The following is a 25,800-nucleotide window of genomic DNA, read 5'->3' on the forward strand; positions in this document are numbered from 1 at the left end:
TTTATGTGAACAAGAAGTCTTCTCATTTCTGAGAAGGGAAGATTCTCATCACAGTATTGATGTAAAAACAAGTTTAAAACAGGAAGTGAATTAAAAAGTCCTTGGTACTGCTTCTTGTTCTGGGGTGCAGGCAATTTTAGATTAAGATTTCCCAAGAGAATGAATAGATTCTCATTTGCTCAGATACTGCAGTCCTCAGCAGAATCTGTGCTGATCAGCTGAATAGGCTGAGAAGTACTATTGTACTGTGGACAATTTTAATCATTACTAATACAGCAATTATTAATTTAATCTCTGACAAGAAGAGAATGCCTGCTGTGTGGCGCAACTGTCATTGCTATGCAAGGCCATGGGGTGTGACTGCAGAAACCAAATGCTTTCATTCTGGAAGACAGAGCTCTAGATTGTGGCAGGGGAGTATCAGATAGTGGCATGTTGCAGCTTACAACAGGCTCTGGTTTCTGTTATGAAATACTCGAATACAAATATTATTATTGTTAAATACAAGGTCTTGTAAAGAACAACACACCTGATCAACAACCCTGAGATCCCTGAGAGGAGTGTGTGAACCTGCTCATATTGATGCCAATGGAGTATGACAATTTACACAAGCTGAGTATCTGCCTCACCCACCTCCCCAAGTTGAAATAATGAACCAAACTTCTAATGTGATTGAGGTCTAGTTCAGGAGCAAGTTAATCTTTTTGCATACCCAAGAAATGGCAGTTTAATGCTAGTTACATTTTACCACTTACTCCCATTTACATCCATTTTCTGACTAATTTACATCCAGTATGTAACTTACAACATGATTAAATCATCAGTGAGAATTTGAGGCAGACTTTGCACAGAGGTAAGTAAAATGAGAGATCAAATTAATTGAGACAAATTCAGAGCTGCTTGAGCGTGGAGCTGCAGGATTTGTACTGGTGGTAGGAGGAAAGAGTGGCATGCTGGCTGGGCAGGTATGTACAAGAGCAGAAGCTGGTGTGAGAACATTTATACCAAGAGTAATGATGCAGGGATGCAGCAAAGGGTGTGGCTTCTTGGAAATGTTGAATGGTTGGGACACAGCCAGGTAGGTCACATTCAGAGCTAGTACAGAAAGACAGCTAATATGCAAAAGGTGCTGAAACTTAGGTTTGGCTATTTTTACAGGAGTCTAATAAGATGCAAAGATCTCATTCATAGCAGACATCTAACACCATTGGTACTGAATCAATCATCTATTGTTACAAAACCAGTGGGGCATTTTTTAAAAGGCAAGTGAGCAAGTGCTGTTGGGTTAGCATAGTACTCTTATTAAAATTAAAAATGGTGTTCTCTACGTAAAACATAACATCCTTGCCAAATGTTTCTGTTGCATTAAAGGTGCCTGTCATACATTTCCTGACATGCTGCCGTTTGCAGCACTGACCATAGAACACCTCCTCATGCTGATATTTTGCTGGTAATTTTGGAGTACACACTACCTCTGTGTCATTTAGACAGCAGATTGCGTTTTAAGTCTGGTTTTGTATACTGCTGTGTCATCGTACATTGCCTCTGGTGAAAACTTGTGTTTCTCCTGAATTCCAGTATCTACTTACAATACTTAGGTGAAAAGAATGAGGAGTACTTGTGGGACCTTAGAGACTAACAAATTTATTTGGGCATAAGCTTTTGTGGGCTAAAACCCACTTCATCGGATGCCTACAGTGGAAAATACAGTAGGAAGATATATATACACACACAGAGAACACGAAAAAATGGGTGTTGCCATACCAACTATAACGAGACTAATCAATTAAGATGGGCTATTATCAGCAGGAGAAAAAAACTTTTGCAGTGATAATCAGAATGGCCCATTTCCAACAGTTGACAGGAAGGTGTGAGTAACACTAAGGGGAAAAAATTAGCATAGGTAAATAGTTTTATTTTGTGTAATGACCCATCCACTCCCAGTCTCTATTCAAGCCTAATTTAATGGTGTCCAGTTTGCAAATTAATTCCAATTCAGCAGTTTCTCGTTGGAGTCTGTTTTGAATTTTTTTTGTTGGAGTATTGCGACTTTTAGGTCTGTAATTGAGTGACCAAGGAGGTTGAAGTGTTCTCCGACTGGTTTTTGAATGTTATAATTCTTGACGTCTGATTTGTGTCCATTTATTCTTTTACGTAGAGACTGTCCAGTTTGGCCAATGTACATGGCAGAGGCGCATTGCTGGCACATGATGGCATATATCACATTGGTAGATGTGCAGGTGAACAAGCCTCCGATGGTGTGGCTGATGCGATTAGGCCCTATGATGGTGTCCCTTGAATAGATATGTGGACAGAGTTGGCAACGGGCTTTGTTGCAAGGATAGGTTCCTGGGTTAGTGTTTTTGGTGTGTGGTTGCTGGTGAGTATTTGCTAGTATTTGCCAGGCCCCGCTTACAGACAGCCCCCCAACCTGAAGCAAATACTCACCAGCAAGCCCACGAGTCTTTTGAGTACATGTTTAGAATGTACAGGTTTCTTTTGAGAAACAACGTTTCAGTCACATAAGTGTTTTATTCAGCAACTCACAAGAGGAAAAACCTTTTATCATGAGAAATCATAACTTCTGTTTTCTTTATAAAAATAAACAATCGCTCTCTAACTCATTATAAAGAAGCAAAATCCAGTTGTATAGTTGAGGACCTTGTTTTGAGTCTACTTTATTTAAATGTAGTAATCTACCACAGAGAATCTCTATGAATTCTAAAATAGCTAAATGCGTCATATACTTGGCCTAGATGCACCTTTTATACTTGCAAAACAGGGAACTAGGATGTTAAACTGACTTCACACTGCAATCATATTCTTGCTTTACATATTCATAATGGCTAAATTCTGCCCTCACTTGCACTCATGCATGCTACTTGAAGGCAATAGCATTACCTTTTAACTACAAATACATAGGCACAACTGAGGATAGAGTTCAATCCTCTGAGTCAAATTTTGGATATACTTTGATTCGAAAGTAGAGTGTTATATCATGCAGGTACAGAAACATTGTTCAGGCATCTCCCTTTGTTATAAGAAAACAATCTAAATGAACAAATAAAGTCATTTCTAGCTTTGAATTCTATAGGTGATGAGCACCTTCAATTATCATTGAGTCAGTGGGATTTGAAGGTTCTCAAGACCTTGCAGGATTTGTCCCTAATGACTTTGAAATATCTGTATCAGCAATGACACAATGTGAGAGTTGATCTGAAGCATTTTCTCAAGATGACATGAGTTAATTTTCAATGTGAAATTTTAGGCATGTGACTCCCATTAAACTGGTTAACATTTTGGGTAGCGCTTTGACAATGAGCTCTCTATAGCAAGTGACTAAAACAAGAATGAATGGTGTTACAGTTCCCCCTCTATATTCCAGCAAGGGCACCCAAACTAGGTCCCAGCTTCTCAGCTGTCATCTCTCTCGGGCAGAGAAGGTCTCTCCCTTCTGACCAGCTGATGAACAGTTCCCTGCCTACACTATGTTATTTCCCAAAATCCTTCTCTCCTCAGAGATGTGAGACAGGGTAATTGCCAACAGTTATAAGTTACTGTTTCTCTTTCTAAGCAAACACTTCTTTTCCTAAAGTGAAAACATTACAGAGAAAACATATTAAGAACAATAAAATAACCTAAATTTATGCTAATAAGCTTAGCAGAGATCATCCCCTAAGTCCAGCAAGGGTTCTAGTTGGTCATAGTCCTTCAAATCCCACAGAAGGGTCTTGTGATCATCAGTGTGTAACAGCTTTAGCTCAGCACTAGCTCCCAAGTCTTATGGGGCTCAATAGACCAAAGTCCTTCAACCCTTCCCTAGCATTGGGTCCCCCCTTTGACCAGAGGTCCTGTCCGTTTGCTGGGTCAGAAAGCAGGCCCTGGGTCAGTTTTAACTCAGGCTATTTAATCAAAATTTGTTTCTTTGATGATCCCTGGAGAATTCAGTTTGAATCTGTATATTCAAGCTTCTTTCCAGGTGGTGGTAGCTCTCTGGAGGTGTTACAATCTGAGTGTGTTTGCTTAATAACCCCCCCCCCCACACACACACACACTTTTCTTAGAGCCTGGAGGGCTCCCTTCCCCATGGAAATACATACAGTCTCTCAATAGTACATAAGTACTTGCATTTTTAATACAATGAATTTCTAAAATACTTACACTTTATTCAATAAGAATTAACTTCAGTAAGGTTTGTCAAGGATATTGTCATCTGTCACAGATAGTTGTAAAAAATATGAGAATACTGGTTCCTTTCAGCTACACTTTCAGAAAACATTAGATAAGTGTATTCCAAAATTTATTCTGCTCAGTTCAGGAGAAGGCATATTGCTACATTATAATACTGTAAGATCTCTTTAGCAGTAATAAAAGTGCTGTTCAGTAGTAAAAGGTTTCTAAAAGAACTATAGACTTGAGTAAGGAAACTGTGGGATAAATTGTTTTTCCAAAAGGAAATGGTGTGTGATTCTGTTCTAACAATTTTCCAATATATTAGTAGTTTGATTGCTATGATTGTATGGAAGAATGTGTAGTCATATTAACATTTTTATGACATATGTTTATATTGACTAGGATCTTACTATTGGGTTTAGGTTTAACAACCGGCTATAGAAATTTTAGTGGTACTATAGGAAGACTTGTAAAATTTTCATTTCCATCTAAGAAAGTATGAAGTGTGGCTCAGCTTCAGTGATAGCTACTAATGATCAATCAAATACAAACGTTAACTCCACATCAACTAATAATTAATTTAATTGGCTCTCAACTTGATTGATGCACTCATACAAAATTGTTCATAAAGAGTGATTCCATACCATTTTAATAAAATAAAAAGGTAAAGTGTGCAGAAGGATACTGCTAATTTAAGATTCATGAGAATTCATCACATTTTAATAAAATAAGTTACGAGAGTACCTGCTACACCTTTTCCCTTCCTAACTCTTACAGGCTAGTTTACAGAAGTAAGTTCAATAAAAAAAATTACAAGATATTCCCACGCAAAAGAAAGTCAAGGGAGGACCTTCTTCTATCAACCTTTTTTTAAAAAAAGTTAGTCATTAACTGTGGAGAGTGTGGGGTGTTGTACCTTTCATCTCTGAAGACCTTGGTTTGAATCCTTATTAAGCCCCCAGTTCAGCAAGGTACTGCAGCATGTGAGTAATCTCTTTGAGATCAGTTGTTTTTACCAAGTACAGTATATTCTGTGATCATTGCAAATTATTGAGTGAACAAACATTTAAGAAAATTCACTAATTCATAATGGGTCTCCCAGTCAGTGTGAATTAGTAAATTTCCACTATATTCTGATTACCCTAAGTCTGCAGTGCAGGCTTTAAAAAATATTTGTATGTGTGCATCTAGAGAATGGTAAATGCAGGAGTGGGTAGGAGAGAGTAAAAGGTTCATAATCTTTGAAAAGCTATTGGCTAGTTTACACAATCAATTACAGGAATAGGAGGACCCCCTCATTTACCCTTGAATAGTAAGAAGAAAGAATGTGCCCTTGGTGAGAGAGCTGATAAAATGACACATGGCAGACATAACAGAGCCACCAAAAGCAGTGATTTGGATTTTGCTAAAGGTTAATAACTTTTCAGGGAATGTATTGGCTCCTTTGATGAGTCAGATAAATGGGCACTGTGTCAATTTATGAGTGCATTTCTGGAACAGAGAATATGCTGACACTATTTCAACAGAAACATTTCTAATTGCAATATTTCACCCTGACCATTGTGAATATTTGTTGGCACTATTGCAGTTATTTCAGTCAAATGTTTTTCTAACAGTACATGGGATATTTTGTTGGCTTCTATGGGCATTTGCTCTTTTTTGAGTTGCAATATGTAAATGACTGAAAATACAGTGCCACATCCTCAGAGATGATAAAATGACTTCAGTGGGGCTACGCTGATTTGCACCATCTGATTATCTGCTCCTGATTTTTATCCAGGAACTAACTGGTTATTAGTTAGAAAGAAAACTGGATGTGCATAAGATGTGCTTTCTGCTAATGTGATGTCATTTGTTTATTTCTACTAAAATGATGAAAGTCTTTAATTCTTGTGAGGCCTCAGATATGTTTTTCTAATTTATTTTGGCCCTCAGGTTTCTAGCATTAGACTATGAGGTGAAATATGCTACATTTTAATCATTCTGGCTTTAGTTGGAAAATAAATAATGGTAGCAATCATCAGGCTTAATGTTGGATGACCATATTAAGTGTAATTACAGCCATTAACTAAAACATGTTTGCCCAATCAAGCAGTAAGGTAGCAATTCATATAGCATTTTTTTGCATCTCCATATCTAATTTCTCATGGCCACCAGGTTTTTATAATTTGCCTTAGAATGATGTTAATTCTGTATACTGTATAGTATGAGTAGAACTTTCAAAAGCTCCTAGGTCACTTAGGAGCTTAAATTCTGTGAAGATCAATGAGACATAGGCTCCTAAGTTCCTTAGACACTTCTGAAAATGTTACCTTCTGTTCTTTCTGTCTGTCCATCCACTGAGGCTTTTATACACCGTTAGATGCTCAGTGTTGTCTTTGACACTTAAACACTGAAAGTTCAGCAGTTCTCCACAAACTTCATAGTTTATGCAGAAAAGCAAGTAAGATTTTTAAAAAGTAAATAAAATATTGCTCTTTTGAAAACATTTTTGCAGTCAGATGGATATGATCATTTGAACACACACTGAGTAAACTGACAATTCAGTAAACAGATCATCTTGCAAATCTTCTGTCACAGTAGGGCCTTGTTGCCTTTCCTTCTGATAGCTTTGTACCATTGTTACTTATTTTACTATTTAGACATTGACAGCATTTTGCCATTTGGTGCTTCGTAATTTTTATTGTTACTGCATTTAATTCATTCACAAAATCCGTATTTTTAATCTGTATTTTGTAAAATACATCTGATCACTTTAGAATAAATTCCCTATAGCAGCGTTTTATGTTAGTGAAAATACTTTTACTTTTTAAATCTGAAGCAGAAGGATGACAAAGTGAATGAGAAGGGAAAATCTAGAAAGACTGTACTTAGTAGAATGAGCCAATACATGTGATATATACAGCAGTATAATGCCAAGTTTATGGTAGGCTTAAAAGCAAAATATACAAAATACTTGTCATTTTATATTCTTATTAAAAGCTTATTGTTTCAGCATAATTACTGTGCAGAACGGAACTCCATCCCCTTTGCTAGCATTTTTGACACTTTAAATTATACGTTATTGCTGATTTTTTTAAAAAAAGGAAACAGCACAGTAGGAAACATCTAAAGTCAGACAGAACATGCTAATTTTTAAACTGTGCTGTAAATAAACAGATTTGGCGCTTCTTGTTTGGTACATTATGCTGGAGGTGAAACTCTCTAATAGCCCAAAATGTAAGTTAAAGCATGTTCTCATCATTTAATTTTTTTTTTAAATAGCTGTTTTCTGATGAAAAGCAAAGTTTTGCAATAAAGCTGACAACTGCTGGCTTCTGCATGGGCATCCCTATGTTCTTCATGAAACATTAAACAGTGTTCATGACACACTGAAATCTTTCAACAGCTGCATTGCTAATTATTAACTATGGGGGGAGTTCATTTTGCTCTTCACAGCACCGTCTGATTTAAGAATTCAGTGAGACTCTCATATGATTGTGTGGTTTATTCATTATTTAAAGAAAAGAACTGCTTTTCTTAAAATGCAAGCAAACAGGATTATAACAGCTGCTTTAATATAAATAAAATAATCCCCCAAATGACAAAGTAAAATCTGAAAATATTGCATGTTTAAAATAGTTTCCAACATTACTGTAACTGGTGCAGTGATATGGTGAACTGAGGTAGTTTTGTGTGTGTATACAATTTGTGAGAGACTCCAAAACAAACAAAAGGATAATAAGCACTCACCACCTTCTGTACTCTCATTAGGGATTTAGATAAGAAGTGAAAAATGAACATTTGTTGTTGGCAAGTAGAGAGTACACAGTGAAAAACAAATAATGCAACGATGGCTTTCATGCTGGAAAAATCATGCAACTGTCTCCTCTTCACTTTCCAGCCCCTCTCCAATCATTTGTATATTATAATTGCAATTATTTAAAAAATCTGTCAATAAATACTACTGTTTAATCTCACTGTTCTGAAAGACCGCCTTTTACTTGTCAGTTACATGACAATGTAGATATATATTTAATGTGAAAAATATTGTAAACAAGAAACCCTGAGTTTAATCTTCATCCTCATTTTGAATAACAAGTTTTTTAAAAAGAAAACCCCAAGATTAAATAATACACTATCGTAATGCAGGTGTAGTATATAGTGGAACTGTATAAAATCTATCATTCATTCACAGGAAATTTTATATTCAAAAGCTGGTTTTTTGAGATTGAACAAAAAAATTGCAGCCCTGGTTCAGAAGACAACAGTAAAAAACAAAAAAAATAGTAACCAAGTGACTGAAGTAGTGGATCATGTGGGTTGTTATAACTGCATACTAGCCTCAGCCCACTGACCCAATGACTCGTAATGGCCTCTTTCTTACCATTGCCCACACGTCAACCGTGGTTCTCACATTATTTGTCAGATGAAGAGGAGGACTGAAGTTGGAGCACTGATGGCAGAGAATTCAGGCTTAGGCAAACAGACAGAAGTACAATATGGACCTCAGGTCTTGGTTTTTCACAGGTTGTCCCTCATTTATCAAACATTTTTTTAAGATGTTGGCCCTTTGTCTTTATTTTTCTTTAATTTTTTTTTAAATCCTTGTTACATGGATCTTGTATCTTGCATCTTAAAGCTGTCTAAAACCTTTCATATGCTCTTTCACTGTAAGCTTCATATTTATTCAACCGCTATTCTTCTCCTTCAGCCTTACATGAAAATATTTCTTAAGCATTTTTTATTCTATTTCTTCTTTGTGAAGACTAAAGCAAATTAACTGTAGAACTAATCTGCTATTCCTCATTCCCATTTTCCAGTATCATTTTTACTTGACCAATTTTCTCCACTCTTTTTTCTGCTTAATATGACTGCACTGCTGTATTTTGGGAATCCTTTGATTTTGTTGAAATATTTTCTGAAGTTAGCATTCAGCATTTCTTTTGTTCTCTCTATTATCCATTTAATTAGCTTCTAGATAGTATTTTAGATATACCATGATAAATATTTGTCTTCCAAATTGGTCGTATTTCAAAGCCTTTGATAAACAATATTGTTGTTAGTATTCTTTATGTGAGTGTCTGTTGCCATTTCTAGTCTTTCCAGCTCTTTTTATTAAATTTATGTTCCTCTTCTGTATTACATTCCCAATATAGTAAAGAATTCAAATAAAATCCTCTGGGCATTTTTTAGTCTTTCAAAGTCAGCCTTTCTAAACTCCAAAATGTTTGTGTTAGAGTTGACCCTATGACATTTTGTGATTGTTTCACATTTGATGTTTTATGCTCACTGGTTTTTAAGTGATGTCTAGTGTCAGCATTATTTGTAACACAGTACTTGGCTCATTTTCTGAAATTAGGTCCCAAATAATTGTTGAAAGTGTGGGTCATTCAATAAAACAGCAATAGGAAACAAGCATGTACTATGTCTAGGAATATGTCAGCACATTTATTTTTGCATATTATTATTATCCAATCAGCACCTAATTACTATGATCAAAACTAATATTTCTAGGCCCTCACCTTCCTTCAACTTGGGCACTATTTAAAAAAAGACATGAAACCTGGACTCAGTGGCCCCTCTTCAAACCACCTGCATCTATACAAAATAGACAAAAACAAAGTATATTAAGTTGTCGTAAAGTAACTGAGGGGATCACCCAAAATCTGTTGGACAATCTCAGTACTCCAGTGATCCAAACCAGGTTTCACCTGATGGTGAAAAGTGAAGAACAACCAGATGATTTCACTTCACATATGAAATAAGAGGGGGAAAAATCTGCAATATGTAAGGTCTTAATCAACAATCAAATTTTGAAATGTATCTCTTGGCTTGCTTACTGTTTGTGGAGAATGGATATGAACAGTTTTCCATTCTGCTAAATAGAGGCAGAAATGATGTAGCTAATGGTATGAGTAACATCCAAGGGACCAGGAAACCAAAAAGGAGTGAATTACAGTAATCTTGTCTGCAAGTGATGGGAATTGTATGACTACAGGTTGGGTACATGGACGGAGGGGGAGGCGGACTTTCCAAATAATTCAGAAAGAGAAATAGATACCCTGAGCTCTTGTTGAGAGCAGCCTTGCATGATACCTGAATTCTGCACCTGTCCCATTAGTAGTGGATTCACCCCCTATTAATGGGACAACAAATTATACCTGTGAGTTCCATTACATGTTTCCCTGAGCCATAAACAGGAACATTGTCGCTCTGGATTGAATTTAAACCAGCTGTCAATCGCTTCCACACAGACCTGTGCCATCAAATACCATCCATGATGGTTTGACAGTAAATAACACTGATAGTATTTACACTGTGTGAATGGTAGGTATTATGTGAGTCATGTATACGATATACACCTGGAGAAGTAGGATGGAACCCTGCAGTGTCATGCATTGAGTCTCTTAGTAATGGCATGTAGGTGTCCCTCACCACTTGTTGAGAGCTCCCACTCAGGAACATTTTCATCCACTGAGGAGTGAATCCATCCCCCTCCCGTCAGGGCCAACAGCCTGACAGATCTGACATAATCAGCAAGTGAGAAGATTGTCCTTTACATTGACTAATGTTATCTCCATACCACAAGTCTGTCTGCAACTAGACTGTACAGTGTCAAGCAGTTTATAAACATTTATAGCCTCACTGATGTATAAGAACATAACCTGATTCACTTTGCTTTTTCTAACTGCTACAACTAACATTCATCTGTAAGCAGGGTGCTGGAACAATTGATATAGTGGAGTGTGTGTGTGCTGAAAGACATTCTGTAAACCCTGTATATAATGGAAACAACTTCAAGACCTGGGGTGCCGCCACACCCCCCATCACCCCTAGTTCTAGTACCTGTGTCTTTCCATCTGTCCAAACTGTGTATACTTTCTCACCCAACAATTCATAGGCTTTCTTTTTCCCAGATCAATATCCTAGATAAACCAATAATTGCTACCTTAATGGTTAAAGAGGTTAATGGAAAATATTTCTAAATTAGTGTAGCAGATTTTGTAGTGTTCTGGGAAATGCAGAAAATTTTTAGGAAGCAAGCCATGGAGGTGGGTGTAAACTCAGTAATAAAATGCGTGGGGCCAGATCTTCAGCTATTTTGTATGTCAGACTGTTTCTCCACTGACCCTGAGTATGCAAAAACCAGAGAAGAGAATAAAGTTTTTGACAAAGTATTGTATGTGGCTCATGTTATTAAGTTGCATTGTGTTAAACAATATGTGAAGAACCAGTTATACAGAAGACCTGGAAAAAGAATGCATTTAGAATTGTAATCTCATAGGGAAAAATGAGTGTTTGTTTTTACTATCTTAATGTCTTCACATAATATAAAAATAATTACCAATTATAATGAAGTAGAAAGCTAGTTACCCTCAGATTGCTCTAATATATGCACCTCTTTTGGTTTGAGAGCCCTTTACATTTGGCAGTGTTGTCTACAACAGATGAAGTGGATTTATTTGAAATTCAAGTCTAGTGAACTTCATGAGCAATATATCTGCAAATTGTTGCAAGTTATTATCCCAGGTAATAACTGTGATAATTGCTATGGTTTCTCTTTTTAAAAACAAAGTAGTTAAGAGTGGCATACTGTAGTTAATTATTAACATTTCCAGTAAACAAATTTTTTCATGGAGGTATATAAAATGTGTGTATTTATAAATAGACATGGAGCGTGAGCTAATTAAAATGTGATTTAATTACATTAGCATAACTCGAGTGGGAGTTTAGTAAATACCAAATATTTTAATTAGCTTGCATCTTTTTATTTGGAAGATTAATGATATGCCCCTACATGACTGTTTACAGTGTTTAGCAATATGACAGTTTAGTGCCAAACTAGTATACGTGACCCCTTTAGAAGTAGCTGTTTATTTAACTGTTAGTATTCAAGCTGGGTAGGTTGTTGACAGTGGGGTATTCTGGGATCTCTGGATATTAAAGCTGAACATGAGCTAAAATACACAAGTCTGCTAGCCCAGGGTTTAGCTGGCTTGTCCAGTCAGTATCGCACTCTGTCCCCGGCTGCTGGTGGCTGAGATATTTATACAAGCCTACTACAGCCTTTAGTTCAGGTAGTAAAGGCTCATGATTTTAGATCTTGAAGTCTCAGGGCTGGTCTACACTGGGGGGGCGGAATCGATCTAAGATACGCAACTTCAGCTACGTGAATAGCGTAGCGGAAGTCGAAATATCTTAGATCGATTTACCTCTTGTCCTCACGGCGCAGGATCGACGTCCGCGGCTCCCCCAGTCGACTCCGCTACCGCCGTTTGGGCTGGTGGAGTTCCGGAGTCGAAGGGAGCGCTTTTGGGGATCGATATATCGCGTCTAGATGAGACGCGATATATTGATCCCCGAGAAATCGATCGCTATCCACCAATACGGCGGGTAGTCTAGACGTACCCTAAGGTTCAATTCCCACTGCCAACAACTTTCCTGGGGGCATCATGTAATGCTGTTGGTAACACAGAGCATCAGCTTTTTGTCTCCTGTGTTTGTCTGTTCTTTGCATCAATGGATAATAATTTTATTCTTTTACATTCAGTTGCAGTTTTTCCACTGTACATTTTTTTTTATTGCTAATGCAGTTCCTGGAAAATTTGTAAATTACACATTGGATTAAATGTAGGAAAATTAATTGAATCATCCATGTTGGAATCATCAGATCTGAACACATCCGAGTCCAGTCTTAGTCACACATGTTTATTGGCATGTTACTTACTTTTTAAAGCCTTGATAAATAAGTTAAAAACATGATCTCAAATCAAATTATAATTTGTTTTATTATGCCAAGCCCAGTAAATACTGTTTGAACTCCCTCCCTAGCTGACCAATCAAGTTAATTACTTTAAATATATTTGTGAGCAAAGGAGCTATATGAAAATTGGTAAGAAATTAATTGTCATATTAAATAATTTGTAAAAATGGTATTGAGTTCATAAGTAGTGAAAGTGATATTCTTCTCTAAATCTAGAACTGTACTATAAATAAACATGCAGTTCTCTTGAGCAGGAAATGTGAATACTGCTGACAAGCTGTGGTCTCTACAAAAGACATGTTGACAGTTTGACTGAGTGGCCAATTGATTGATTTCTTCTTCTTTTTTTTAATTCTAGATGCTGAAGAATACCAGCCTCCAATATGGAAATCCTACTGTGAGTATATCAGAAATCAGTATAAATATCAAAATCATCTTAAAAAGAAGTTTCAATTGGAGGGGTTTTCCCTCTCTTTAAAACAATTACCTAAGTGTGTTCAGCTCTTGTGAAAGTAGCTGCATTGACAAACTGAAGTTTTCTGTTTATTCAGGTAACCAATACAATATGGGTTGCAGCAATGCAAACTCCTGCATTCTCCCTCCCTGATGTGAAGTTCTATAGGGGCCGTTTCTGTGGGTGACAGAGTAGTTTGATCTCTCTATCCATTCGGATTTGGTTTCCTTGCTGAGGCTGCCAAAAAGGATTCTTGTTATGGCAATGAGTTCTTCACTGTGCACTCTTGCTGAACCTGAATTAGACTGAGTGAACCAAATTTTTTATACAGGCCACAAAGCTACCTTCAGGTGATAATCATTTTTGATCCCTAGCAATTTAATCTGGTTTTAAAGTGGTGGTTTACAAGTAAAAAGCCCAATATACTATTTTCAATCTTCTGGACTATCCAGTTCTCCTACTAAAATATCACTTATATGAAATGTAATGCAGAAATATGTTGTATACTGCTTTTATTTCAGTTGCACTGTACTATGTGTAGCACTGAGCTGATACAAAGCAGTTGGCTTTTACAATCTTGGTTAAAATTTGATTTAAAATAAAAGATTAATTTTAAAAACTTCACTGAAAATTTTAATGAAACTGCGGTGGTGGTGGTGGTGGTGTTTGTTGTTGATTACCACATCATTATCAAAATGAAAATGCACAAAAGCACAAAGCCCTGAAGTTGGCACTGATTCACCAATATATTTAAGCATGCTTATAACTTTAAGCACACAAGTAGCCCCACTGACTTGAGTTGCATACAATCTTAAGTACCTTGCTGACTTCAAAGATGTCTCCTTAGAATCTAAACACTATACATGAATGATCTTAGAAAAGTGAGAGTTGTAGCCCTGTTGGTCCCAGGATATTAGAGAGACAAAGAGAGTGAAGGTACTGTCTTTTATTGGGCCAACTTCTGTTTGTGAGAGAGACGCACTTTTGAGCCTACACGAAGAGCTCTGTGTGGCTCAAAAGCTTGTCTCTCTCATCAACATAAGTTAGCTCAATAAAAGATATTGCCTCACCTACTTGTCTGTCATGGAAAAGTAATACAGCCCCAAAATGCATTGTTTTTTCACAGAGTTGGTAGAATTATAAGATTTTGCTGGGAATACTTCTCCCTAGACTTGTGTTTTGCCACTGCCTTGTTTTTTATGAGGAAAAACTAATTCATTTTAACTTAATAGAAACTGACAATGTGATAAATTAAGCCTCAGCAAGATTATATTGACTTCAGTGGAACTAACTTATGCACACTTTAAGTTGTACACACACTTAGTAGCTTGCTGAATCGAAGCCTACTTTTGCTACTTCCTCTCCTAATCAAGCTGTACTGAATTTTATTGTTTTCAGAGACAAAATGCTTCCTTTAAAAAAAATTGCAAAATTAACAATTTTGGGAGAGGTAGCCTGACTATACTTGTAAAGGAGTGCTTTAAATCAATGTTTTTTAGAGTGAAATCCTTGCCCCTGTAGAAGCCAATGGAAAACTCCCATTGACTTCAGTGATCTCAGGCATTTTGGTGTGTGTGATACAGCCTTTTTATGGAAGAGTTCGGGACAGAGCATGAGCTTTTCACATCATCCTATAGCTGTATCACTTGTCTTCTGTTGACCAGATTATCACAGTGCAGTGAAGTATTTTTTCTTAGTTTTGTTTTCATGAAACAGCCCATGGAAACTTTTAAGCAAACATATCTAATTTACAGAGCATGATAAATAAGTTATTATTAAGATATATTCAAGATCCGATTTTGTGGTTGACAACAAAGTCATCTCAGCATCTAAATTTCATGTCTAAATGACTCTCTGGAAAAATTAACACAGCCCCAACTTGCATTGTATTTAAATACATTTGATAGTAGTATAAAATTACAAAGATTACTGTTGAGAATATTTCTCTGTAGACATATGTTTTTCATTGCAGTCTTGGTTTCTTTGAGGAAAAACTACTACTTTATTCCTTCCAAGAAACTGACAATATGATAAGTTAAACATCAGGAAGATTACGCCCAGTGGCGGTATTAACCTATGAAATGATCTATCATAAATTAGTGTATGTATTCTCTTGAAGTGTCCGTTTTCATTGATATTGATCATTATTCATGTATTCTAGTTAATTTTTCCCTTTTTTCAGTTTGTCAGAATACTACTAGAATATCCTGTATACAATTTTTAGTTTAAAATGTCTTTAATTACTGAGACAAAGTAGGTGAGGTAATATTGGACCAAATTCTGTTGGCGGAAGTAATGTTCAGAGCTTTGTGAAGCTCAAAACCTTGTACCTTCCACCAACAGAAGTTGGTCCAGTAAAAGATATTACCTCTCCCACCTTGTCTTTCTCATATCCTAGGACCAACATAGCTGCAACACTACTGCATGTAACATTTAATTTCTGTATAAGTTTAGAGACACTATGTTGTCTTTTGATATTTATTGACATACTAATCAAGCTCCCAATCCTGTAATCTGTACCACACTGGTCCTATATCCAGACAGAGCCCCATTCAAGTTTACAGTGCTCACGTGCATGCAGAGGTCCACCAATATGGAACAGCTTGCGGGACCCAGGCCTTACTTAATGACATAGTCTAAAAGATTGTTTTAACAATATTTGGAATCACAGCTGTGTAGGTCTGCTGCAGAGAGGATGCCTATTTCTAATGTCTGAAAGGTCTTCAGTCAGTGATTGTTCTGTCAGAAGATGCACCAGACTCTGTTTCTTCATTTTATTAGGCGATGGAGAGGACAAGTGACCGTTACTTTAATATTACTAGTGGGAGCCCTGGTACAAATTAGAAAGTAGCTAACAGCCAGTGAACACTGAGCTACATCATGGATTAGATTTCTATCTCAGTAATCAGTCAATACGTAAACATGTTTCCAACCACTAAATTGTTTATGTTCTGTTGCACATTAGGAAGATTATATTAAAAGATGTCTTTTCCCCTTCTGCCATTACTAAAGAAAGGAAGATAAGAACTGTAGTGTAAGCTAAACTAGTCTCCACGCTCTGTTTCATATGTGAAGCAGACAGTTATTTTTATATTTGAAGTAGAATAGGAACAGTTTTTGTTTTGGCTCTCTAGCAGCACTGTATATGTGCGCTTGTGTCTTGGAGAGGAAGCGGACCCCAGTTTGTTCTATTCTTAACTTGTTCAAGATTGATATGTTCTTAGGGTATGACTACACTGCAGTTAGACACCCGTGGCAGGCCCACGCCAGTTGACTTGAGCTTGTGGGGCTTGGGCTAAGGGGCTGTTTAACTATGATGTAGACTCTCAAGCTCTGGGATCCTCCCACCTTGCAGTGTCCTAGAGCCCAGTCTCCAGACCGAGTGCAAACATCTGCACTGCAGTTAAATGGCCCCTTGGCCTGAGCCCCGTGAGCATGAGTCAGCTGGCACGGGCCAGCCACAGGTTTTTAATTGCAGCATAGACACACACTTTCATTCAGGCTTGCTCGGTGACTAATTTCAGCGTTTGGAAAGATTGTCCTTGTCACGTTGGTGTTTACCACACAAGATGCAGAGGGCATATCCTAGTACCAGCAGACGTCACCCCAGTGGTCTACTCCGTCTGAAATGCTTACTTCCTACCCCTGAACAGCTGGAAAAGGTAGAGTAATGAGGCAGAATATCTGAGTCAAGGCTCAGTCAAAAACTAAGGCTCCCTTTCTGCCGTGTTCTTAGACATGTGTCTGAGGCCATATCTACACTACCACTTATGCCGGCAAAACTTATGTCGCTCAGGGGTGTGAAAAAACACCCCTGAGCAACTTTAGTTTCGCTGGCATAAGTTGTAGTGTGCACAGTGCTATGTCAGTGGGAGAGCTTCTCATCACATAGCTATCACCACTCATTGAGGTGTTTTTATTATGTTGATTGGAGAGCTCTCTCCCATCAGCAGAGAGTGGCTACATGAGCGATCTTACAGCTGCATCAGTACAGCTGTGCCACCTTAAGCTCGCTAGTATAGATAAGGCCTAAGTCTAAGTAAGTGAGTAGTCCCACTAAAGTCAATCAAACTACTGATATGCTTATAGGTAGGTGTGTGCTCAAGCACTGCTTAAATTGAGGCCTAACGGCATAAATCAAGGATCTTTATAAAACTTCTCCAGAAGGGAGGCAGTGGTTTCTATAGGTCCTTAAGTAAAAACAAAGATGCACATATTCTCTACCCATCAGAGTGTAACTGATCATTAATCTTGTATAGTTTAAGAGGGGAGTCTTGAGTTCTCAACACATTACAGAATTTAAAAGACAGCTTTTTCCCTAACAGAAGGAGAGTGAATATAAGGTTTTCAAATGCCACCTGGGATGGGATCTACAAATATCACACAAAACACAGGCAGGCAGTGGTTGAGAATCCACCTTTCCTGTAGACAGGAAAACCAGCCATGCCACTGCGCAGCTGTGAGAAATTTCAGTTATGGGAGAAACATCTCAGCTACTGTGGGCAAGTCCAAGTATAAAGAGGGAGTAACAAGAAGAGAGAGGACTGAAGAGTTTGAGACTCCAAGGGAGTAACAGCTCTCTGCCACAGGAGCTAATATAACATGACAGACACCGGTCGTCGACGATTCTGGGACCTTTGGAACTAAATGCATGAGCCTCTACTGTATGAGCCAAAAGCCACATGGCCCTTAGCTAAGGCAGTAGAGCAGACTCATTAATCTCTCTCTAAGTGGTCTCAGTGCCACTAGATGGGACAGAGCACCACACCCAGGAGGTGTGAGAGTTACAATAGCACCAGGCTGGCTCTGAGCTTCTTAAAGCCTCCTGGAGTACAAGGAAAGAAAGTACATGGGGATGAAAGCCCTGAGGGCCAAGGGCTTTCTTTGGAGTTCATTTATGTTATATTTATATACTCTGCCTTTTTGTTGATTTTAATTTAAGCCACCGCTGCCTGGGTCAAGAACTGACCCAGTCCATTTGAATTAGGATTTCGCCCAAGGCGGTGGTATCCTTGACCACTGACACCATCATTTTGTTGCTTGACCACAACAGGTTTCACAATTAGAGAATAGGCTCTCTTGAAAAGGAACTCCAGAGTTTCCCTTATTCATTCCAAAAGACAATTCAAGCCCTGACCTCTAGCTGTAACAAAATAAGAGATGTGCATGCCCTCTAGTGCCTGTACACCAGAGCAAATGATTATTTAAAGTTTTGTTAACCCTTAGAAGATGCTCAGATTGGCTGTAGTGCACACCAGTGCCAGACACACCACTTACATTACAAAGTTATTGTTCAAATGCCTGCTGTAAAGCCATTTTTTAAACTTTGATATTGCATTTTAGACCCATTATTTTTGTGACATCACTGTGCACTTCATCTGTATTTGATGCTGGAATAAAGAGCCACTGCCAGGCTGTGGCAGTCTCTAAGTAACAATGAATCCACTTTTTCCAAAGGTTAATTTTTCCAAGGCAAAAATAATAACAAATCTCTTTGTTGAAAGCATCTCCTTTTTTTTGATCAAGGAGAATTTGTCTCTAAGCTGTCTGTCAGCTCTAAAGATAGAGGTAGACTGGGTCAGATGCAATCACATATTTAATACTATCACCAGCAATTATTTTGCTGGCATTTCAAGGCACTGTTTCCTATATATTTCAAGATTTTCAAAAAACAAATGTCTGGATGTTTCTCACGTTCTGAGCACTGAGCAGCTCCTGCTAAAGGGAATGTCAATCAGAGTGCTGAGTGCTCAGCACTTTTGGAGATGTATTGAAGTTAATGGGAGCTGCCAGGTGCTTATCCCTTCTGAAAATTAGGTCACTTAATCAGCCATCTAAATATGATCATAGGAGTGTAGCTGTAGGCACCCATTTAGTAAAATCTTGGCCATAGTATTTTACTTGTATTTTTATCACATCCGTAGACTTAATAAATATTTGATATGTGAACAAGATAGAACACCTACAGAAAAGGACACAGCTTTTGATATCATTGATCACTCTCACTCTCCTCCTTATCATCTTCTCATTGTTTCTGAGATGCTGTCCTTGGCCACTGACACTGTCAGCCTCTTTCTCCAGCAGCTCCTCTGGGTTGTCTTGCTGTCAAATTAAAGTTAACGCAGCCAAAACTGAACTCCTTGCCTTTCCAATTCACAACATTTCCTTGTTAGAGTTGAATTCGCCTGCTCGCCACCATCCAGCAAGTCATTCAGGCCTATGACCCGGGGTCATTTGCTACTACTGCCTCTTTGTGATGCGGTCCTCTTCTCACCGCTGGAATGGGTCCTTCTCCTGGGGTTTAGCACTGTATGGCCAATGCCCCTTCCTGCCATTGCATGCCAACTCTCTCTCCATCGGCAGCCTCACTTTCACTGCAGGAGCTGCTGTTGCCTCTTCATGACTTGGCCTTCTGGCCAGTCACTCAGTGTTCCTCCCCCCAACCTCTGCACAGGTGAGCTTCCCCCTGGTTAGGGCTTTTCTCTCACCCTTAAATCTCCTGCCTTGCAGCCTACTTGGCTGATTGGGCCCACCCGGCCAGCTCAGCCCTCTCAGAGCTAGTGTGGGAAGTACACCCCACCACACTCTTCCTCACCCAGAGAAAAGATCCATTCCTTGCTATTCTGAGCTTTAGATCAATACCAATAGCTGCTACTGGATAGAGTCCAATACAGCTCCTGATGGGATAACAACTCAGATTCTTTTCCAAAGTCAGAACAGTAGTTCTATCTCCAAAGTGGCCAGACATGAAGAGAGTAGCTAAATTGGGTAAAAAGGCAAAAAGGACTTACAAATACTTCTATACTAGACATCACTCAGAGAACAGACTGATCTAGAACCTGGTGACTGTGTTTGTATCAAACTGGATGGAGAACTCCACCTGTCACAAGGAAAAGGAATTCATTGCCCGGCTCGTATCTGATTGAAACTGATGGTGGAGAGTTCAGTGGAAACCATCAATATATTCAGTTTGTTTCTCAGAAAGAACAATCAATAGAGCAAACTCACAGATGGCAGATGCAGAACAAGAAGACGACTGAATGATTCTGAACTGACCACACCCAGTTGCAACTAATGGACAGCTGGATGACCAAGTTGTTACACAATTGAGTCTTGTATAGAAAACCAGTAAGATTCTGAGACACTTAATAGACTGATACGTACTCAACATTAAAGATAGCATGACAGTATGACTTTTTTAAAAGAGAGAAAGGTAAAACTGAAAGGGGGAGACATGATGGAATGCTAAAACTGTATTACAGTGTTCACCCACTAGGTTGCACCATGTGCAACATAATTTACCAGAGCTGGTAACAGCCATACTTGGCAGTGCATTAAAGTATCTTAAAAGAGAACAGCTCTCTTATACTCCTTTCCATGATGGAAGCTCTGTAGCCAGTCCATCTCTGGTACAGAAGCCTAACCTGATAGTAGTAGCCTTGTAACCTACTACTTCCTCCATGTACAAGGAGCACATGACAACATCAGAACAGTATCCAAATTATTAATTATTATTATTTGTGTGTTACAGTTGACTTACTGCTTCTTCCTCCATGACATTTCTAAGATCAGCGCTCTTTTCTCTCCCCACTCAGATAAATCTTTTCCAGACCCTTATCTTCCATCTCATTACTGCATAGATGAATTAACTAAGGCTCTCTGAAAGCCACATCTCCCCCTTCCACTCTGCACAAAACATAATCTTTCTTGCTTTTCATTCTGATTGAACCATTCCACTAATTATTCTCACTCCACCACATCAACCTCAAGTTTCTTATTTGGCTTTCAAGGCTTCTCATCACTCTGTGCCGCTCTACTGTAATTATCCTCCTTGAACTGTTGCTTCATCCCCCTCTCTTTCCCCTCTGCTCTGCCAGTGATGTCAGCCTGAAAGCTGCATTTGTCTACTTCATCCCAGCCACTTCCACGCTGTCTTCCGAACTGTTTCCTATACATGGAACACCCTTACTGAGCTGTTCCGCAAAGCCATTACTTTGTCATCATTTAAATATTTCCAGAAGACCCACTTCCACAATAGGGGAAAAAAAACAAGCTTTTGTAGGTCATGTTATAAATTGTTTCATTTATTTACTTTGTTAGTATGGCTGATTATTTTTTTGACAGATTTTTTTTTTGGAGCTGACAAATGGAATTTTATCCAAGACTAAATTTGTGTTTGACAAAATTTTGATCATTGGGAAAAAAAATTGAAATGAAAAGTTCTGGAACACCTCCCCCCCCCCCCATTTTGAAATAGTAGAAAAATGTCCATGTTCTTATAATATTTTACTTTCCTAATTCCTCCCCATCCCCGCCTCCCTCTTTCTTTTCCACCAGAGAAAAATAACTATTAGTTCCCTCTTGCCTACATCTACATGTCTCAATCGTCTTTGTCTTTTTAGACTGTGTATTCTTCTGTTCTTTTTAGGACCATGTCCTCTGTGTTTGGAAAGTGCTTAGCCCACAGTGGGTGCCAGCACAATCAAAGTAAATAATAATAGGTATTAAATAAAGACATATATTCAAACTTGACTTATTCCAACAATGTCAACATCCTATTTTTAGATACTTAAAGGTTTTATATTTGAATATTCATTGTATTTAGTGCTCAACAGTGTTATCTCATATCAAGTTAAATGCCATGCTATTTTTAAACATGCTTCTTAAACTCTCATAAGGCCTTGATTCAAGAAGGAATTTACACATGTGCCTAACTTCAAGCACTTGAATAGTTCCAATTAAAGTTAATGAGACTGTTTACATAGATCTGAATAGTTAGGAACAAGTAGCTTGCTGAATCAGCAGTATCTCCAACTCCAAACATTCAAAATCATGAGATTTTTTTTGGAAGATACAGTTTGGGTTCTTTGTAGTTTTGTTTAGTATTAAGTCTTTAGGGTATGCTGGTGGCCACAGTTTTTCATGTTCTACTGTGTAACCATGATGGTTGCAAAATAGCATTTTTTCTTTTTAAATGAAAGCTGAAATCCTCACTTATTCACATCACTCAAGGAGCTGGGAAAAATGCCATTTATCATGAGACTTGTGAAAAAATTATGGGAGCTGGTGACACTGAATCAGGAAGGTCCATATACATTTTTACTAAAACATAATATTGTGTATATATTTATGGCCAGATTATACCCCTGTGCATAAAAACTTGTATAAGAGACAGGAAATCCCGAAGGGTTCTCCATTTTTATTTTCCATGTGATTGCCCAACCAGGGAGGGGATAGGGTTTTTTATCCCCTGCTTCAAAACTTGCAGAGGGCATAACACCCAAAACTTGCATGTTCCCAAAGACTAGCAAAGAAGTCAGAGGAGTTACAAGTGGTGGAGGTGTCTGTGTGAAAGTCCAGTACCTCCACACTTCCCAAGTTTCTTCACAGCGCTCTTCATCCCTTCTTTTAAAGGGTGATCTATGGCACAAAGGGGCTCTGAAGAAGAGGTAATCCATATTAGCTTTTCAGTAGATACGCCACAGTTTTCCAAGGCTGAGGGAGTTCCCCATCACTTGTCTTCTTCCCACAACGTGCCATCTTGCTGATCCACAGCCCATTGGGATCTTGGACTAGTGATCACAATACCATAGAGATGGGATGCCCATCTCCCCTCTACATGTGTATAGAGGTCTACATACAGAGGGCTTCTCTTCAAGGGAGCAAGCCAAGCTTTGGGATTTTTACTAAAGCCGAGAAAAGAGGCACTCTATTTGCATTGTAATTGCTTGCCGTCATCATGTGTCAACCCACATTCACTACTTGTGGAATAGAAAGAGGAAGGAAGGAGCCTCCTTGAATACATGAAGGGAGAGTAGTAGGGGTCAGCTATAAGGAACTATGGGAGAGGTGAGACCCAGAGTTCACTCAGTTGCTGTCCCTTGCCTTAGAACCCTCAGAATTAATTTGACTTTGGGAACCCTTAGGATGAGCAAAGTTGATCTGAAATATATTTGAGGATCTTAGGTAGCACATTAAAAGGAAAAGGAAAGTGGGGAAAAGTTAGCATGTGGAAGCACTAGGGGTCTCATTCATTCATTCATAAATAGCTATCACTCATGTCTTCAGTATGCATTGATAAGATTCTAGTGAACTTTCTTGGTAGTTCGTTGCAGTTCTTTCCTAGCCAAGTCAAAAACACTGGAATTTTATTTAAAAATTCTACTATTGAGCTCTTCAGTAATACTATACGCAGCAGAGGAGTTTTATCTTGAAACATTCAGAAGGATTTGTTATATCTAGTCTTGCAAGCAAAGTATGGAAATACACAGTGCCAGCAACAATACAAAACTAAATTGGGATTATATGAATAAAAAAATAAATAAATGTTACCAGTGTACAATTCCATGACTAATTTCCATATAAATGATTTGACTTGCATGCATTCTAAAAATGTCTCTGTACCCCACGCTTTTTTATATTTATTTGCATTTTCTCTGAAGCATCTGGCTAAAAATATCTGAATGAAAGTTTGTGTATATTGCAGTCCTCTAATTATTATTGCTTTTTTATATTTGACAGTGTATCAGTTACAACAGGAGGCACCACGTCCCAAGAGAATCATTTGTCCTCAGGAGGTCAGTTCTTCTTTTACTGTATCTTGTTAAATCTGATGAATTGTCAGTAGTGTATTTATATTGGGGATCTTTAGTATATGCTGAGAGCAACTGTCTGTTTCCATTTTCTAAAATACTGTGAAACATATATTTTATATAATTGTTTTCAGATTATAAGGTGAGTCTTTAAAAATGGATTAATATTTGTTAAATCAGCTCCAAGATGGGCATACACAAGATTTAACCATTACCCTTTCCTTGTGGAGATGCTAATCAGGGCATTGTATGACTGTGCTCTGCGCAATACCTAAATGATGTGTTTCCCTTTTTTCATAGTGTTGTAGGAGAAGGTCCATATATCTACATATTTAAAGATATGCAACATGTCTTCACTCAATTCATGCAATTTCTTCATAAAAAGCACTTTTTCATGAAAGAAGGCTTGCCTGTCCAACGTTAGTGAGAGTGTTCAAGATAAAATATTGAATTAATAGTATTAGAACTTTTGTTCTGGCATGTCATGGAAATTTTAAAGTTTGTAGAATGTAAGAAATCTATGGAGCTGAAAGACTGCTGAATCAACATTTTCATGCTTGTCTGCTTTTTTCTAATGGCATTCATCTCTCCTAGTTTATCTAGTTATCTTTTGAATATGGTAATACTCCTTCCTTTCGTACTGTGTCTTGGTAATTATAAAAATAGGATATTGTAAGTATATATTGATTTCTCCAATAAATCAATAAAATTTGGGTTGGTTTTGGCTTCTAACATGTCAAGGACAAAGTGGCTGCAAGCTCCTACAATACATATAGTTACAATAATAAATATGATTATTACTAATAATACTGAGTTCTTCTCTATATAAATTGTATACAGTAATCAAATGCAATTAAAAATATACAAGCTGTGATGTTAAAACCTCCTGAATATATAAGAAGAAATACATAGAAATTTATTAGTGTGATATTCCCAAAAGTCTTAATTATCTGCTTTGCCCTCCTCCCCAATGCTATTGTTTGTTTAAATAGCCGATATCAATGTAGTATCTGAGTGCCTCTCAAACATTAAAACATTTATCCTCACAACACTTCTGTGGTGCAAGGAAGTGTTGTACTGAGGCACAGACAGATCAAATGACTTTCCCAAGGTCACATAAAAAATCTGCACCAGACCCAGGAATTGAATGCAAATCTCCTGATTCTCAGCCCAATCATAAGACCAAGCTTTACACTTTCTCTCATAGATGCCAGCTAGCAGTTATCTGAGTAGGGCAAAATTTTGGCACAAGAAGGAAAGCCTTCATGCTCTGTCATCTGAGCGTACAAGATCATAAAAGAGACAAGCAAAATGCTAGTGTGGTTAAAGTCTCTCTCACTCTGTCCCTGTCAAAAATGCTGCTCAAGAAAGACACCAACATGGTGACCCTTTGAGACTCCAGTGCTTTAACAAAACTTTTCTCTTATTTTCCCACACAAAACTGATGATAGCTAGTGCTCAAGGGCTGTAGCAGTTTTCAGAAGGAGAGCCCATTAAGATTTTTATTAAGTGAAAATCCAGATAATCAGTTATTTCATAGTCATTCAGTATCATATCTTCAAAAAAGCCATGGGTAATAGGCAAGGAAGAGTATCACTCACTCCCCACTTCTGCCTTATCTACACTCACTACTCAGTTGTAGGTTGAAGAAATACAACTTAATCAAGAAGCATAGCAGTTAAAAGGATATTGCTAGTGGAGTAAATGTGTAGGCAAACAGGCCAATCAAGAACTCTGCAATAGCATACTGTCTCAAACATGGTGCCTTGCTTTGGTGGCTGATAACCTTTTGACAGGTGAGGCGCACATCACAAAGTCTCATAAATTCTAGTATA

At 37.9% G+C, this 25,800-nt stretch overlaps 1 protein-coding gene across 1 annotated transcript in view; it reads left to right on the forward strand.

Annotated features, from left to right (window-relative positions):
* Positions 1 to 25,800, forward strand: part of CHN2 (chimerin 2) — a 194,124-nt gene that overhangs the window by 62,651 nt on the left and 105,673 nt on the right. Inside the window, exons 2-3 of the mRNA XM_039524781.1 lie at positions 13,278 to 13,316; positions 23,895 to 23,950. Of these exons, the coding sequence (XP_039380715.1) occupies positions 13,278 to 13,316; positions 23,895 to 23,950 (95 nt within the window). The remainder of the gene's footprint in view (positions 1 to 13,277; positions 13,317 to 23,894; positions 23,951 to 25,800) is intronic.

The sequence above is a fragment of the Mauremys reevesii genome, linkage group 2 (genome assembly GCF_016161935.1).
Source record: "Mauremys reevesii isolate NIE-2019 linkage group 2, ASM1616193v1, whole genome shotgun sequence".
Taxonomy (NCBI): domain Eukaryota; kingdom Metazoa; phylum Chordata; order Testudines; family Geoemydidae; genus Mauremys; species Mauremys reevesii.